Here is a 17,328-nt window from a genome sequence, read left to right on the forward strand (position 1 = left end):
CACGGGCTCAGTTATTGTGGCATTCGACGGCTGGAAAGTTCCGAACTTTGTGCGCTACGGACCAGTGTTGGTGAGGTGCTGTTTGTATCGAAAACAAGTGGACAACTGCTATGCATGTGGCAGATTGGGACATCGGGCCGATGTGTGCCCCACCCCGAACGAAACTATTTGTAGGGGATGCAGCGCACCGAACCCGGACGAGCAGCATCAATGTATTCCGAAGTGCAAGCTGTGCGATGGTGCGCACATGACAGCAGCCAAAGTGTGCAGACACCGGTACCAGATCCCGTACGTGGTAAGGAGAAGAAGATGGGAAAGGACGGCAGAAGCCTCCAGAAACCGAGACTCGACCCCACCATCTGGCAGCGGTGACAGCAAGCAGACTCAGCAGCTTTCGACACAAGGGCACAGAGGACGCTCCAGGTGCAGACGGCGTTCCCGGTCGACAGGGCGCTCTCGGTCGACAGGGCGCTCCCGGTCCACAGGGCGCTCCAGTTCCTCGTCCACGGCCAGGGGGCGTTCCAGCTACCAATGTAACCGAGGCGGAGGAGGACTGCACGTCAAGTTCCAGCCGACTTGGGCTGATCGTGTCCGTGGAGACGTCACCGGAAAACAGGTAACGCAGGGTTTGCCGCCAGAGCATGAAAACGACAGGCTTGCGCAATTAGAACGCGAAAACGAGATGATGAGGAATACGATAGCAAAACTCATGGCAGAAATGGCCGAGATTAGGAGAGGCAAGGGAGAGCTCTCTAGCTTGGCAGACAAGCAAATAGCTGAGTCGGTACCGACGGAGATACCCGTGGTGGCCGCCTGTGACGCGGAGAGGCCCGCCAAAAAGAGGGCCATTGGTGGAGAGCAGGAGACAATGGCGAGCAGAGCAAAGTCAGAGATTCGCGAGATGCTCTCTTCTCTGAGCGAGAGCGTGAAGCAGATGAATGAAACGGTCTCCCACCTCCAGTGCAGCATGCTAACCATGGAAGAGAGGTACCATCAGCGCTTTTGCAAAATAGAATCGTTTCTAGAAAATGTGGCAATGGGCCCGCGGCCGCTCCAGGCAATGGCCTCAGCCGGTGAGAACGTGAGGGCTTTCGAGATGGTCAGTGAACCAATTCAGCAACAGCCACAGGATGGCCAAGCAAACTAATTGTTTTAGAATATGGCAATGGAACTGCAGGGGGTTTCTCCACAAGAGGTTCCCCTTGCAGCAATTTATTCGCACACAAGAGGAGAAACCACACGTGGTACTCCTGCAAGAAACACTAACCGAAAGTGTAGGTCTACCTGGCTACCGATCTGTTGCAAAGCACGATGAAGGAAGAGGCGTCGGTGTCTTGATAAGCAAGAGGCTGACACATATCACCCACGACCTGCAAGTGGCTTCAAGTAAAATCGAATACATAATGATAGAAATCATTCCTGGACCCGTGAGTAGGGGGAGCATCTTCATCTTGAATGTCTACAGCAGCCCAAAAGACTTGAGGCAGCGCTTTAAGACCCTCGTCTCCAGGGCATCACAGCTCGCCAGAGACTCCCCGCTGGTCATTGCTGGCGACTTTAATGCTCCCTATCACACCTGGGGCTATCCATATGATACACACAAGGGGGAGGATCTCTGGAGAGAGGCGCTCAACCGGGACCTGATGCTTCTCACCGACCCGTCATTCCCCACTAGATGTGGTACGTCGGCTAGCAGGGACACTACTCCTGACTTGACCTTCGTCAGAGGAGCGGCGGCAGCTAAGTGGGTCAACCTCAACATAGACCTGGGTAGTGACCACTACATCCTGGCCACGACCTTGCAGGTAGAGCAGAGAAAACTGCGCAAGTTTATGGTCACCGATTGGGACAAATTTCGCAAGATTAGGGAGGATTATGTGGAAGACGAGGAGAAGCCCGATCTCGAACGCTGGACCGACCAGATTGCACGAGATGTCAAGGCTGCCACCAAGGAAGTTAGCACGGACCTCCCGGTCGAGAAGATGGATAGCAGACTAGCACATCTGATCGAGGCCAAGAGGTCCCTCCTGTCCAGATGGAAGGGGCAGCGTCTCAACAGAAGGCTTCGCAAGAAGATTGCCGAAGTCAACAAAACAATAGAGGAGCATTGCAAGGTCCTTTCCAGGCAGCAGTGGGACGATGTCTGTAATTCCATCGATGGTCAAATGCGCCGTGCCGGGCCCTGGAACCTCCTCAAGCACTTGCTAGATGAGACAAATACCAAGTCGAATCAACGAAGCACGCTGGGACGCATTTTGCACGCAGCCAGACAGGAATCCACGGACGATGAAGTTATACAGACGCTTGTGAGCAAGTACCTACAGGTGGATTCCAGCCCGATGGATGATCGTCCCCTCAAGGATTATGAGGGCGTTGAGAACCCAGAGTTGGACGCAGAGTTTGGAGTTGAAGAAGTCAGGCAAGCCCTACACGACCTAAATGGCAAATCGGCACCCGGTCCAGACAAGATCACTAACAAGGCCCTAAGGAACCTGGATGACAAATCAATAGAGCACCTCACTGAGTTCATCAACATGTCATGGAGCAACGGAAATGTTCCAGCACTATGGAAGAGGCCACCGTCATCCTTATTCCCAAGCCTGGAAAGCCACCCAGTCTCGACAATCTTAGGCCCATCTCGCTCACTTCGTGTGTGGGCAAGGTAGCCGAGCACGCAATCCTGAACAGGCTCTCCCGATACTTGGAAGACAATGACGTCTATCCCCACCACATGATAGGCTTCAGACCTGGGCTTTCTACTCAAGATGCCATGAAGCTAATCAAGAATCAGATCATTGATCGCAACACGAGGGACACCGAGAGCCATTCTGGCCTTGACTTGGAGAAGGCTTTCGACAACATCCTACACTCCTATGTTTTGGGAACGATCTCGAGCCTTGGTCTGGGCAAGAACTTTTATGACTACACGAGATCCTTTTTGGCGGGCAGAGAAGCCACCCTCAAAGTGGGAGACCTCGTTTCAGACTCCGTTAAACTTGGTTCTAAAGGTACGCCACAGGGGTCGGTCATATCCCCGACCCTCTTTAACCTCGCCATGATTGGTCTGTCCAAAAAACTCTCGGAGGTCGACGGCATTAATCATACTATATATGCAGACGACGTCACCATATGGTGCACCGGGGGCAGCGATGGCCATTTGGAAACTGCGCTTCAAGATGCCATCGAGGTCACAGAAAGCTACCTCAGACCTACTGGACTCCGATGCTCACCGCGGAAATCAGAGCTGCTACTTTACAGCCCCAAGCGCAGGGGCCCCAAACCGAAAGGTTGGAGGCCTGTAGAGGACATCGACATCACTCTAAGGACAAGTGAGGGTGGTATCATTCCCAGGGTGGACACCCTCCGCGTTCTGGGTATGATGATTGAGTCAAACGGTTCAAATAACCAGACTGTACTGAAGCTTACAAGGAAAACAGACAACGCCCTGAGGTTGATAAGAAGGGTTGCTAACCGGCAGCAAGGACTATGCGAGGACAACCTCATCAGGTTGGTGCATGCTTTCGTGATGTGTCACGTCACCTACGTAGCGGCAATGCACAACTGGCAGAGGTCGGAGCGGGACAAATTGAACACGTTGATAAGAAAAGCGGTGAAGAGAGCCCTCGGGCTTCCCATGTATACGTGCTCGGAGAGGCTGCTTCACCTCGGCGTGCACAACACGCTGGAAGAGATAGCTGAGTCACAAGAGAGGGCGCAGTTCACGAGACTTTCTACCACCAGTGCCGGGAGAAACATCCTGAAAGAGCTTGGAGTTCACCCGACAGAAATCGATACCCGCTACTGCAGCGTTCCTCGAGAACAAAGAGAGCGTATTACCGTGGCACCCATACCTCGGAATGTTCACCCTGAATACAATGTAGGCAGACGACGGGCTAGGGGTAAAGCCCTCCTGGAGAGTGCCCATGCACATGCCCGGAGTTGCTGTTTCGTTGACGCTGCACGGTACCCAAACGGAAAAGCATTCGTTGCAGTCACTGTTGATCAAGATGGCATTATTACAAACTCCTCGTCGGTCCGGACCACAACGGCTGAGGTTGCCGAACAGGTCGCAATAGCCTTGGCCCTGCTAGACGACGGGAGAACAACAATATACAGTGACTCGAGATCAGCAGTTCGAGCATTCGGTAGGGGCACCATCTCAGAATCAGCCTTGCGGATCCTGCGAAATAAGGAGGTACAACAACACACAATCGTCTGGTTCCCAGCTCACATGGGACAGATCAAGGGCGCTCCGTCCAACCTCAACGAGAAGGCCCATAGAGCTGCGCGAGGAGTCGTCGACCGCGTAGCTACTGAACGGCATGACGATGAGGTTGTTGACAACAAAGATCCCCCAACGACGTACAATGAACTTTGCAAGAACTTTTATCTGAGGAGGCGAATGTATCCGCCACCGCACAGTAAACTGAACAGGCCTCAGGCATTGACGCTCAGACTCCTGCAGGTCGGGGCATATCCCAGTCCCGCACTCTTGCACAAAATTTACCCAGAAATTCAGACGTCAAACACGTGCGCGCTTTGCTCAGACTTTGCCAGCTTAGATCATATGCTCTGGCGGTGCCCTGCGTTACGGGTTCAAAACGTTACATCGTCAAAGTGGGATGCTGCGCTACGCAGTACGGATTTCAGGACGCAGCTATGGGCAGTCCAACGGGCCCACGACGTGGCGGACAGGTTAGGCCTATCTGTCCCGACGTGGGAGCGGCCCGCTACGTGCTAGTTCACGCCCCCGACGGACCTAAATAAAGTTTTTCCATACCATACCATTGGAACGCTCTAATGGGTCGTCCTCTCAAGCGCCTCTTAGTGGGTCACCCTCTTTGCCTATCCTCGGAGAGCACGCCCCTCGTGCTCGTGCTCGTGAGAGTGTGCGAGTCTGCGCTCTGTCGTTGTGCATCGTCGCCGTCAATCTCACCGTCAATAAACGTCTTAACACACGTTAATAGGTGCATGTGTCGTCATTTGTAAATGACATACATCAAGATCAGTTCGGCCTGGCTGATTGGAAAATATATATTTAAATGAAGCAAGGAGCCCGCTCAGTGATTCCAGTTCTGCAGGTGTTACTTCCTGACAAATTTCTACATCAGTGTGATTCTGCGTCTTCGTTAGCGGCGAAACGGTAATGGCTTTAATTTCTGATTCTTTGACTTCTTCAGCTTTTACTGTACAGGTTGCTGAAGTGCGCCCGCGAAAGACGATGTCACGATCCTTGTAACGCTTTAGGAGATTGATGTGGAACAAGCGCTTCTTTGTGGCCATGTCAACTGAGTAGTCAAGTTCATTTTTTTCGTTGAGTGATCATGAAGAGACCTTTTCAATGAATTAATAACTTTGTTTTTCTGTAGCCAACAGTATCAATACGTTGTCACCAGGTTTGAGCTCAATCGGACTGCTCTTTGCTTAGTAGCGAGCCTTTTGGCTGCTTTTCGCTTGTCTGAAACCCTTCTTGTGCCATTTTACACATCTTCTCAAGACGGTTGCGTAAGTCAGCAAAATACTCGTACGTAGTGCTGGTTTCCGGGCCCAGTGCGTCTTTCGTCCAGAGAGACTTCAACATTGTCATAGGTCCTCGCAGACATCGGCCGTAAAAGAACTCGAAGGCACAAGATCGTAAACTGGCTTGTGGATCCTCCCGATACGCAAATAGGAGTAGAGTCAGATATCTGTCCCAGTTTTTCGGCTGCTCTTGACACACACGGCCAAGCATTCGTTTTCGCGTGCCATTAAATCGATCCACCAGACCATTGCACATTGAATGATATGGTGTGATAGCCATTTGGCGGATGGACAGCGGGCGACTGATTTCTGCCATTAGCTCTGACGTAAATGTCCTGCCCTTGTCACTCATTATCTCGCGAGGTAAGCCAACTCTCGAAAACAGTTTGTAATAAAGCTTCTGCCACGTTTCTGGTTCCTATAGTCGGCAGAGCTGCGGCGTCAGCATACCGGGTAGCAAAATCGACCATTGTTAAAATATCTTTCTTTGCACTGGCAGAACAAGGGCTCAGAGGTCGTATTATGCCAATCCCAACTCTCTCAAATGGAGTATCAGTAATGGGCATGTTTCCTAAAGGGGCCCGTCCCACAAGGTGTTTCGGAATCATCCTCTGACAAATATCAAAAATTTGACAAATCTTTTTATGTCTTGGTTCATACCCGGCTAGAACTCGGCGGTCACCTTCTCTGTAGTCCTCTTAATTCCTTGGTGTACTGCCATGAGCATAGGCGTGCTCACAGGGGGGGGGGCATGGGGGGCGGCCGCCCACCCTAATCATATTAAAGGGGGGGGGGCGCAATGTCTGCCCCGCACATTGACCCTTCTAGTCACCTAAGCGGGGGGGGGGGGGGTCGCAAAATCTACCCCATACATTGACTTAGTAGGGTGGGGGAGCGCTGCGAGGAACCTTTGCCCCCCTGATTGGGAACCCTGCGCACGCCAATGGCCATGAGACCATCATTCCTGAGCTTGAGTGCAGTCAGCGTATATGTTCTGGGTACTACCAACTGTTTCACTTCCTTTCCTGAAGGAAATACGATCTTTCTGTACATCTTTTTCAAGAATGAATTTGAACTCATGTCCAGCACGTGATAAACAGCTTTCGCAATGTGTGAAAACACTTCCGAAGCATGCCATCTTGCTTCTGCTGTTCAATAGGCTTTTTTCTGTCTGTTTGTCTGTCTGTGAAAGAGACACTCAGAGAGTCACTGACATTCTGTGGGTGCTTTGCAGCGGCCACGTGATGAGGTCGATAAGGGTACACGACTCTTGTGACTTGTTGCAATTGTCTTGAAAGTGTAAAGAGCCTTGCGTGCCATTTTCTTTGCTGGCTGGTGATCGTTGAGGTCTAGCCGTGGGGTGTACCTCAACGAAAGGCTGCAGTCCAATATATTTATCTGTCAGAAATCCCCCTTCGACGTTCCCAAGGACGGGATCGTATAAAGGATCATGCATTTGGTGATGCGCCTTCCTGAAAAGAACGGTGTCTCGACATGGAGTTGAGCTTCAGGGAGGTACTTCCCAGTTTTGTCCAGCAAGAACACAGGGCTGCTTTTCCCAATAAAAGACTCCCATGGCACAAAGTCTTTTCGTACTATCCCCGTGTTGCACCCTGTATCTCGAAGCACATCAACGGTTCTTGGCCCAATTCGTCTCTTCGCCATGGGCAAGTTGTCGATGTATGGTGCATTTTTACGAAATGCGGCATTTACAACCAAAATTTTTGCTGCCGTTCCTAACGTTACAAAGGTTTTATCCTTTTCTTGGGGATCTATACGCGGGAGGCTTGATGGGTACCGCTCCAACTCCGCGTGAAGTTGTCAGTGCGGTGTCCATATCCTCCACATTTTCCACAGGATGATGAAGCAATAGGCTTTGTATATTTTCTACAATCAGCCGCACTGTGGCCAAACTTGTCACACAAGTCACATTTCTTTGTAGTTAGATATTCATACTACCTCGAAGCGGGTTTTAGTTCTCTATCACTTGAAGCTAATGCGCCGTTCCCTTTATTTTTGCTGGCAACGCTAGTTATGGAAGTATGCATGTTGTCAGTGCCGTGCAATCTATTCAGCGCCGGTATGCTTACTTTAGACTATGCAACGCTTGTGTATGGCGTTACATGATAAAAGACCACGTGTGCAACATTCTTTAATATTTTTTTACTGACACTGCTGTAAATCAACGATCGATGACTCATTCATTCATACCAAACGCATTAGCAGAATACATCTTTGTTACTGGCCGGAATAATAATGCTTCGATGTTACAGACCCTCAATATTAGCATAGCGACAACTGATGGCTGCATCAAGCGGAGTGAATGTGCCTTGTGTAATGGACGTCTGCTATTCATATAGGTAGACGTTCAGCTTTGTTGCTAGGCGCAGTAATGATTGTTTAGCACAGAAGCAACGGACGGACAAACAAGAAGAGCATGCGTAGTGTTCAACCATAATCGTTCCTGTGTTGTTTCGGCGATAAATATTCATTGCGATGTGTCATATCCAATACGTAATTACATTGGTATATATTCTATTCGCAGGCGTCACATTTGATGACATTATTTGTAAAGGACCACTGATATCATCAGCTGTAAACACTCTTGTGTAGGATACAAAAACGACTTCATTCTTTATATTTTTCTGTATACGACTACAACACATCAATGTTGCTTCTCGGATTAAATGAACACAGCTGCTGCAGTTCTCATTTAGCCGTCTGCGTGGTGCGACAAAGTTGTTGCAAGTGAACAATTGAATCAGGAACAACAATTTAGACATGACAGTGAAAGGACAAAATGACAATCTGCCCATTTCTAGCACGAAGCTTCAAATGACAGATGTCCAAAATTGGTAAAAACAAGTGCCAGCCATTTTTTTCTTTCTTGACACTTGTTTTAATATGCGGTCCTGCGCCGTACCAAATTGCCATTAAGACATTAAAACGAACAGGAGAGGAGAGGCTATGTAGTTTTTAGGCTCTAGAGCTCGCAGCTCCTATTCTAAAAAAACCCTTCAATGTCAAGAATTCCATTGCCTGGTTCAATTTTGAGACGACAAACCCCAGAAATGGACAGGCGAATACAAAATGAGAGACAAGCACTACCACTTACCACAAAGATAGATAACTATTCAGGGTGTTACACTTAACGAAAGCGAAATAATTTTTAAGTGGTTAGCCGTTACTGTCGCCGCCTAGCGCTGGCTAAAGTATTTATTTTACATTCCGCTTAATTTGTGAACTAAGAACAATTATACGGCATTTTCAATACTGAAATTAGCGCCAAGTGCATTTCGTTACATTCTAGAGGACATTCCGAAACGACTGGTCAAAGTTTTTTTAGGCAACGTAGACATATGCTGCGTGGCAATATTTTACGGCGTTTGAAGACAGCCCGAGAAATATGAAATAACAGCACGTGACTGCGATCATGCGCTACGGTATTGCAGCACTCTCGACCGTGCTTCGAGCGAAACAACCGAGCGCGTGAACCGCCAGTCTATCGCTTATCAGGCACGACGGCGATTCCTTGCAGCGCGCCGCCGTCAAAAATGCTGACGCACTGGAATGCCGATGCCTAGAGCTGCGCCTCCTCATTTCGCAACGGCCCGCACGCACAGCTCTTACACTGAGGTGAACTCAATAGCGCATGTGCGAGATAATACCAAAAAAAAAATTTACGACCCATCCACTGCGTGAAGGTTGTCGTACAGGGCAGCTGTCTATGCGCTATGATGCCCTCAGTAATGACGGCAAACCTTAGTTGCCGTTGTGCCTCGGCTTCGCGAGTGCGAGTTTCGGCGTCATCGGTTATGAGCTGGCGAAATGCCTCAGATTCGTGAAATCGCAGTTCGGTGTTGTCAGTTTTCCGCTGGCCCTTGGCGGCCGCTTCGCACGCTCGCCATGCTGCGTCTACCGCATGGGCTCTTATGCGCGATTCTATACGATTAACTAGGAAGACGAGGTGTTCGCAAGGTGCGCGAGTCTATATTATCGGCTAGCGATATCACGTGATGTAGTGAATCCACCGCCAGATTCACGATATCACGTGATCACTGCGAGATAACGTCACCTCTTGTGGACATGCTAGGAGTTCTCTGCGAGCGCCAACTAGTGCGAGACAAGCTAGCTTAATGGCTGGTCCACAATGGCGCCGTCTACAGCGACCAGAATTCTCGTGCCGCCGAGATTCCGCCTCGTTCACACTGCTTACGGACCGCGCCGTCGATACGCCATACAGCGTCATATGCCGTTTGGAGCGCTAATCAAGAAGCAGGCGCCAAATATCAATATCCCGGTGGTTCCCGCGACTCTCCGCTCGCGTTGGGTTCGCGTGTCGTAATGTCGAATCACATAAGCAGGAGCAGAATCGTTGTGCTGCTAGGCCTGCTGGCTGGCAACTTTCTGGTGATGCGTTACGAGCAGAAACATACATTCTCCGAACAAAAAACGACGCAAGCAGTGGTGGTTGGTTCATTCTGCTTTGCAAAAGTTCGGGAAGCTTGGTAGCGCCGAGTTAATGCTACATCGTCTGCGAGATCACCACACGATGTATTGCGAAGAGAAATTCGAGCTATATTGCTCGTCGTACAGCACTCATTGTGCTTTACTTGGCGCTTGTCGAAAAGAGCGGTGTGATTAATGAGGTCTTCGTAGTCGCTACGAGCTCCAACGACGGCGACACCCGCAGGTCGCGGGAGCGAATCCCGCCCGCAGCGGCCGCATTTCAATAGTGGCAAAATGCTAGCGGCCCGTGTACTTCGATTAAAGTGCAGGGTAAAGAACACCAGATGGTCAAAATTTCCGGAGCCCTCCACTGTGGCGTCCCTCATATCGCAGTTATGGGGCGTAAAACCCTAACAATGGCGTTTTTTTTTTCTAAAATACCCAAATCCAGAAACCGAAACTGGGCTAAATTTCATGCGATCGTACAGCACGCCTAAGTCTCCCTCACATTTAAAACGTCTGCAATCAAAATGGGGCGATTTATGATTCTAAGGAGGACTCAAAGAAACAGTTCCGAATAAAAAAATGAGCCCAAATCCTGCATCTGTTTGAATCAAACTTAGCCATATCCGTTAAACAAGCTCTGCGTCACCAATCGTGACCAACACAACCAACGTGGCCGCATTCATTCTACTTCCTATCTGTAACCTAGTTGCTTTGTTATCGTGCCTCGGAGCAAGAAAACTTTCTCCAGCTCGACCAGTGGAATTCGCCATAAGCAAACAACTCGTACGTATTCACGGTGAAGAAGCGCCAAACTTCAGGTTGCTCTATTTGCTCCTGGATCAATTATTGTGGACGAATACACCAGGGCCCGGCGTGGACTAGGGGCACATCGCTTCAACAGGGCCCGTAGGCAGGAATTTTTTCGGTTGGGGGGGGGGGGGCACCGGGGAGGGCACTTGCTGAAGGCCTTGACTATTTGAGAAAACAGCTGTTTGAGAAACACGCCCCTCCATCAAACTTTAGCTTTTTCTTTTTTTTGGAGGGGGGGGTGGTTCTAGCCTTCCCCATTCCTCCTTGCTACGGGCCTGGCCCAGAGTATGAAATGACAAAGATAGGAAGCGCGGCGATCTCCTTCTCGAAGTTTCTGTGTAGGTTCAGTATAACGAGCTATCCAAACTCGTAGCATTTTGTGACATTCCAGTTTCAGTGGGCCCACGCAGGTCCATGAACACAGTGCGCGGCGTCATCTCTGACGATGACCGTTTCGATCTGCGCGAAAGCGAACTACTAGAAGGATGGCCAGACCACAACGTTGTGAAGGTACAAAGAGTAATGATCAGGCGTGAAGACAAACAAATCCCGACCATGCACATACTTTTCCCCTTCTGAACTAGCGACCTACCCGAATTCATTGAAACCGATTATCGTAAGCTCCGCGTCAGAGGCTATATACCAAATCCCCGTCGATGTTTCAAGTGTCAGCGCTTCAGACATGGGACGCAAAGCGGCAGATGCCGCGCTACTTGCACAAAATGTGCATCCAATGAACACTCGTCTGACACTTGCACTTCAGCAGCCCGCTGTGCAAGCAGTGAAGGTGACCACTCCGCCTAGTCACGATCATGCCCGTCGTGGAAAAAAAAGAGAAGCAAATAAGAGGACTGAAAGTTAAATTCAATCAGCAATTAACAGGCCGAAAGTTCAATTAAATCTGTCCTTTGAAGAGGCGCGCAAGAGCTTTGCTCTAAACAACTAATCGTCTACTTCGTTCGCTGACGTGATGCGCCTGGGCGCCGCGCCACGTCTTCCCACACACACGAAAGTCGCACGGAGTGTGACTGTGATCGCGCCATCAGCGCCCCCGGCTGGAGTCGCCTGTGCTGCTTCCGCCCCCTGCGAAGGAGGGCCCGCAGACTCCCCACCCTGCCGGCCCCAGGGCCACTGCAATCGCAGTTAGGCCCGAAGTATCCACAAACGTGCCGGTTGAGGGGACACTATCCAGCACCTCTGAAGTGGTGATGCATACAAGCATCACGACTCCGGTGTCTCAGACGTCGAAGGAACGGCGCAGCTCATTGGAGCGCTAAAAAAACGCCCGAATTGCAGGGCATGGAAGGGGCTCTGCAATCTACGCAAAACTTTTTGTACGCACAGCACCAATTTACATTAAGGGGGGCACACAAATTTCACAATGGAACGTCGAAGGACTGCCTAGAAACGTCGACGATGTCCAGGAATTTTTACACAAGCATTCACCAAAGGTGCTGTGTACGTACAAGAAACATACTAAAAATCCAAACACATCAATTTTCTACGCCATTATGTTACTTTCAGTAAGGACCACGATGATACTTTGGCGTCATCTGGTGGATGTAGCTGTTACACAGTCGACGAAAGAAGTAGCATGTGCACATCTACCACTTCAAACGTCCCTTGCGGCTGTGGCCATTCGAGCCGTTTTTTCACATAAAAGTGATTTATTCCGGGGTCCACCAATATTTTCATGACGTATATTTCCGTCCCGGAAATACGTCAGCAAAATGCGCACAATCGGATGGCAAAGAAAAAAAACTAAAATGAACTGTTCCTTAAACAGAAGTCGAATCCACGGCATATCGGTCCCCGGCAATAGGTGAGGGGTGCTCTAACCACTGCGCTATGGCCACGCATGCAGGAGGCTTCGCGAACGCGCCTTTTATCTCTCAGATTTTCCTCTCGGAGCGCTCTTGGTTCGCGGGGTGCGCTCCGTTCTGGGAGCGGTAGAGTAAGGTAATGCATGAGCTCCGTGATTAGCTCCGGCAACGCCCCGTTGCACCGTTGGTACCGTTGCGCGTTTCCAAAAGAAGTATAATTTTGTCAATGCCTTACACCGCGAGGCGGCGGCTTTTGCCCAAGCCTCGCTTCCATAGCATCCATCGCTATTAAAAAAAATTGCAGAAAGGTGCATTGAAGCGCCAGTTTGTACATGATCCTGATAGTATGCGCCGAAGTTCCAGGCGGGCCTTGTTCCGTTCAACTAGGTGCTTCCGGCAACCAAGACAGCTCTGCAAACTCAAATATTGTCAAAATTTCAACCGCCGAGGAAAACGTGATGCCGTAATGGCTAAGGCAAAACGAACTCGGATAAACTCTGAAGACCTTGGCTTTGCCACAAAGCAGCCGTTGTACATTAACGAGCATTTGTGCCCACAACTAAAGAAGCTACTTGGGATGACAATTGCACGAAAACGAGAACTGAACTGGCGATTTGCATGGACCAGGGGTGGCAAGATGTTCGCTCGAAAAACAGACACATCTCGTGCTATCCAGATAACCAGCGAAGCAGACCTAGATAAGATGCGCGAAGGTGGTCTCGCTTCGTAAAGCAGGTGAACACCTGGTCACACATTTTTAGGTTACTGTTTTACTTTTTTTTTCTTTGACATGGCGTCACCAAAAGATATCGCACATCAGAACGATGGCGCTCACCTGGCATTTTTACACTGCAATGCACGATCAGCTCGGAATGGGTACGATGAGCTCACTACCTTCCTAGATGAATTTTCCTTTAGGTTTGACAATATTATGGTTACGGAAAACTGGTACAAATGCCAGGAGGAAGTGTTTAGATTACCAGGCTATAATAGCTTTTACTTGAATAGATGTTCCCGCCGAGGGGGGGGGGGTGTATTGCGGTTAATCTCGGAAAAGCTATCTTGTAGCTTACTCACTGAATTTACAACAATCACACCGGATTACGAAGCTCTAGCACTAATCGAAGATAACCATGTTTATGTTGTTCTTTATCGCCCACCTGATGGGTGTGTTGAAAAGTTCTATGTCTTCCTTGAAAGGCTACTAACTTTTGTAGGCACAAATAGGCTGTGCGTCGTAATAGGTGGTGACTGTAACATCAACCTTTTACAAGGTAATGCAGCGTCACGTTCATTCCAGCTGTTGCTTGATTCTTATGCATGTACAGTCACATTAAACTAACCAACGCGTGTGAGAATTCACTCTGAAAGTCTTCTAGACTTATTTATCACGAATAATAGAAACGACTGCGTGACATCAGGTTCTGTTATATCGGACATGAGCGATCACCTCCCTATATACATGATATACAAAAAGAATAAGGTTTCTAGACAACTAAAACCAAGTCCTTTGGAACCCTATCAAATACAGCAAATCAACTCAAAAACTTTGGAGCAATTTAGACAACATATTGCAAGGTTAAACTTCAGTGCCCTGTATAACTGCAAAAATGCTGATGAGGCTTACGATACTTTGATGCATCTTTTAAAAAATGCATATCACTATTGCTTTAAGCTAAAGACTGTGAGAGCCTCAAAGAAAATTCGGAAGCCGTGGTTAACAAGCGAATGCCACGAAATGATTCGTAAAAAGTATGCTTTATATCATAGATTTATCAAAAGAAGAGACATCAGTGACCTGGCCGAATTCAAGAAATTTAGAAACTCGTTAAACAAGACCTTACGTAACAAAAAGAATGCTTATTTTCTAAACCTATTTGAGAGGGCAAGTTCTCGTAGTGATGTTTTATGGCAGGAAATAAATCGTCTGATGCACTCTGGTACTCGCCAAACTAAAGAACTGGAGCTCGTAGTGCATAATGAAGTACATAGCGGTGAAAAACTGGCAAATAGTTTCAACAAATATTTCACGACTCTGGTCTCAAATAGCACGTCAAGTGTGAACAAACGCTCTATTTTGCAATTTATGGGCACATTAAATATGAAATCTGCGTTCTTAGAATCAGTAACTGAACAGGAAGTACGTTCCACTTTTATAGGCCTCAAGAATAGTAAAGCGCGCGATATTGATGACATTCAAATTGGGCCAATTAAACACGTACTTGACCTTCTAGTGCCTCCACTTACCTCTCTGTTCAACTTGTGTCTAGCCACAGGAGTTTTCCCCGAGAAAATGCAGCACGCTAAAGTTAGCGTGTTGTACAAATCGGGAAATAAGAATGATTTCTCAAATTACCGTCCAATCGCAATATTGCCTGTAATTTCTAAAGAGCTAGAAAAGGTTATCTGTAAGCGAATTGTATCTTTCTGCGGTAAGCATTCTTTGATTGCTTCAGAACAATTCGGTTTTCGTCAAGGTGTATCAAGTGAGCACGCTTTACTAGCACAAAAAGAAATCATCTTAAAGGGATTTGAAGAAAAGAAGCTAACACTGGGTATATATATTGATTTTTCTAAGGCGTTTCACGGAATACACCATCAAACTCTGTTTACTAAACTAGCACATTATGGTTTCCGGGGTGTAGCCCTAAATCTCGTAAAATCTTATCGAGGGCATAGAAGGCAATGTGTAAGCATTAAAGATAAAAGTTCTTTACTGTTAGACATAAACACCGGTGTTCCGCAGGGAAGTGTGTTAGGCCCAGTGATATTCAACATCTACGTAAACGACATAGTAAGAGTTAGCGAGAACGTCGAACTTTCAGTTTACGCCGATGACACAAGCGTGTACCTCCAATCCGACGACGTATCTAATCTTGGTATACTAGCTCAAGACGCGCTAGAAAAGCTACAAAAATGGAGTGAAGTGAATTCTCTTGTTATCAATGCTGCTAAAACAAAGGCTGTTCTATTCAAACCACCTAATAAATAATGTATATAGCTTGGACTTACACCTCGGTAACAGAGACATCGGTTTTGTACAGGACGTTAAAATATTGGGGGTCACTTTCAGTGAAGAGATAAACTGGGATTCGCATGTGTATGATGTTGCCAAAAAGCTTGCCAAGGCAAGTGGAGTACTTTTAAAATTCTGAGATATAGTTTCTCCAAAAGTTAAACTCCTTATTTATAATGCCTTATTTCACTCGCACATCAATTACTGTATCCTCGTGTGGGGAAACACCACGCAAAAGAACAAACTAAAATTGATCAGGCTACAGAAGAAGGCAATACGATATATCGCAGGTGTTCCATACGACGCTCATACGTCAACATTATTCACAACATTTAACGTGTTCCAAGTAGAACAACTGTACAATTTCAATCTTCTTGCTAAATACAAACATGGTTTGAAAAGTAAAAACAATTTTCGGACACTTTGTCAGCTAAAAGAGTCATCCGCAACACCTTACAACATAAGAAAAAGAGACACATGGCACATGCCGTTTTCGCGAACGAATTAGGGCCTTAAAAGTCTTAAGCATATCATGCCAAACTTTTTGCATTATCTGAACAACAAAGGCATTACGCCTGATACTCTGACAAACGAGCAGTGGAAAGAATATTTAATTAGTAGCCCCAGACACCGTCTCTGAATGTTATTAAGTAATCTCGAGTTCATTTTCACTATGTATTATGTGATAGTACCATATTCCATTTGATATTTTGTTTGATTAGAAGTGCATTTTTTTCTTTTCATTTGTACATCTACAAACATGAGCTGTTTCATGTACTTGTGTTTTCGGTATGCATACCGTTTCAAGGTAGTGTTTCTTGTATATATATATAGTTGTGTTCATTTCAATTTTTTCTCCCATTATTCTCCCATATTTATACCCTATTCTTCAGTGTTTGCAGATTTTTTTACACTATTTCTGCAGTTGAAATTTGCTGCTAATTTTGCTGATATTTTGCTTGCTTGTGTTATGCTTTCTTGTACTTGTCCTCTTTACCTGCTTTTCTTTTATATTTTTTTCTACATGACCACGTGTCTGCGGCCAATCTGCTTAGGGTCAGGAATCCCGTCAAGCTGCATTTTAGCAGCCTTTAATTCCTGTCCTTGCATCTTTTTTTTTTCACTTTTGAAAATCTGATTTGCATTTTGTTTTGTGTTGACCATTACCATTGTATGAAAATATTGAATTCATTGTACCTTAACATTGTGTTTTAACATGATTGCTGAAAAAAAAGATTGCTAAATAAACTGAAACTGAAACTGAAAAGTCCTGAAACGCGGTGTTGCCATAGGTGTCCTCAGGAGTGCACTCAAGAGGTCCTGTTTCCATGAAGCGCGAAAAAGCTTCGGTGCTTAGATCCAGCGTTTCAAGTGCGCCGCTCATCCGATGAAACTCCGGTGTTCCTTGGCAACGAAGCTACTACGTAAGCTTTTCAGAAGAAGCACCAAGAAAACCACATCACAGGGACGACACAAAACTGTGATTCCTTCCGTCCATGGTGTAAGCCACGCGCTCAAGAAGATCGTAAGCAAACCGGGCGTGCGGCTCGTTTTTCCAGCTCCAGCTCCCCGCAAGCTCGACCACTTGTGCATGCAAGTAAACGCTAAAGACGCTAAGAAACGCACATCTGTTAAGAACTACAGGACGCAATATGTCGAATGCGTTGAGAACGTCGTGTACGACAATGTTTTGCCCCGCCACGG

General features: G+C 47.5%; 1 protein-coding gene across 1 annotated transcript; it reads left to right on the forward strand.

Moving 5' to 3' along the window:
* The first annotated feature begins 1,403 nt into the window (after window positions 1-1,403).
* LOC119391858 (uncharacterized) lies at window positions 1,404-2,666 on the forward strand. The gene has a single exon (XM_037659507.1). It carries the CDS (start codon window positions 1,404-1,406, stop codon window positions 2,664-2,666), a length of 1,263 nt encoding a protein of 420 aa, XP_037515435.1.
* Window positions 2,667-17,328: the final 14,662 nt, after the last annotated feature.

Source organism: Rhipicephalus sanguineus, chromosome 4, assembly GCF_013339695.2.
Source record: "Rhipicephalus sanguineus isolate Rsan-2018 chromosome 4, BIME_Rsan_1.4, whole genome shotgun sequence".
NCBI lineage: Eukaryota > Metazoa > Arthropoda > Arachnida > Ixodida > Ixodidae > Rhipicephalus > Rhipicephalus sanguineus.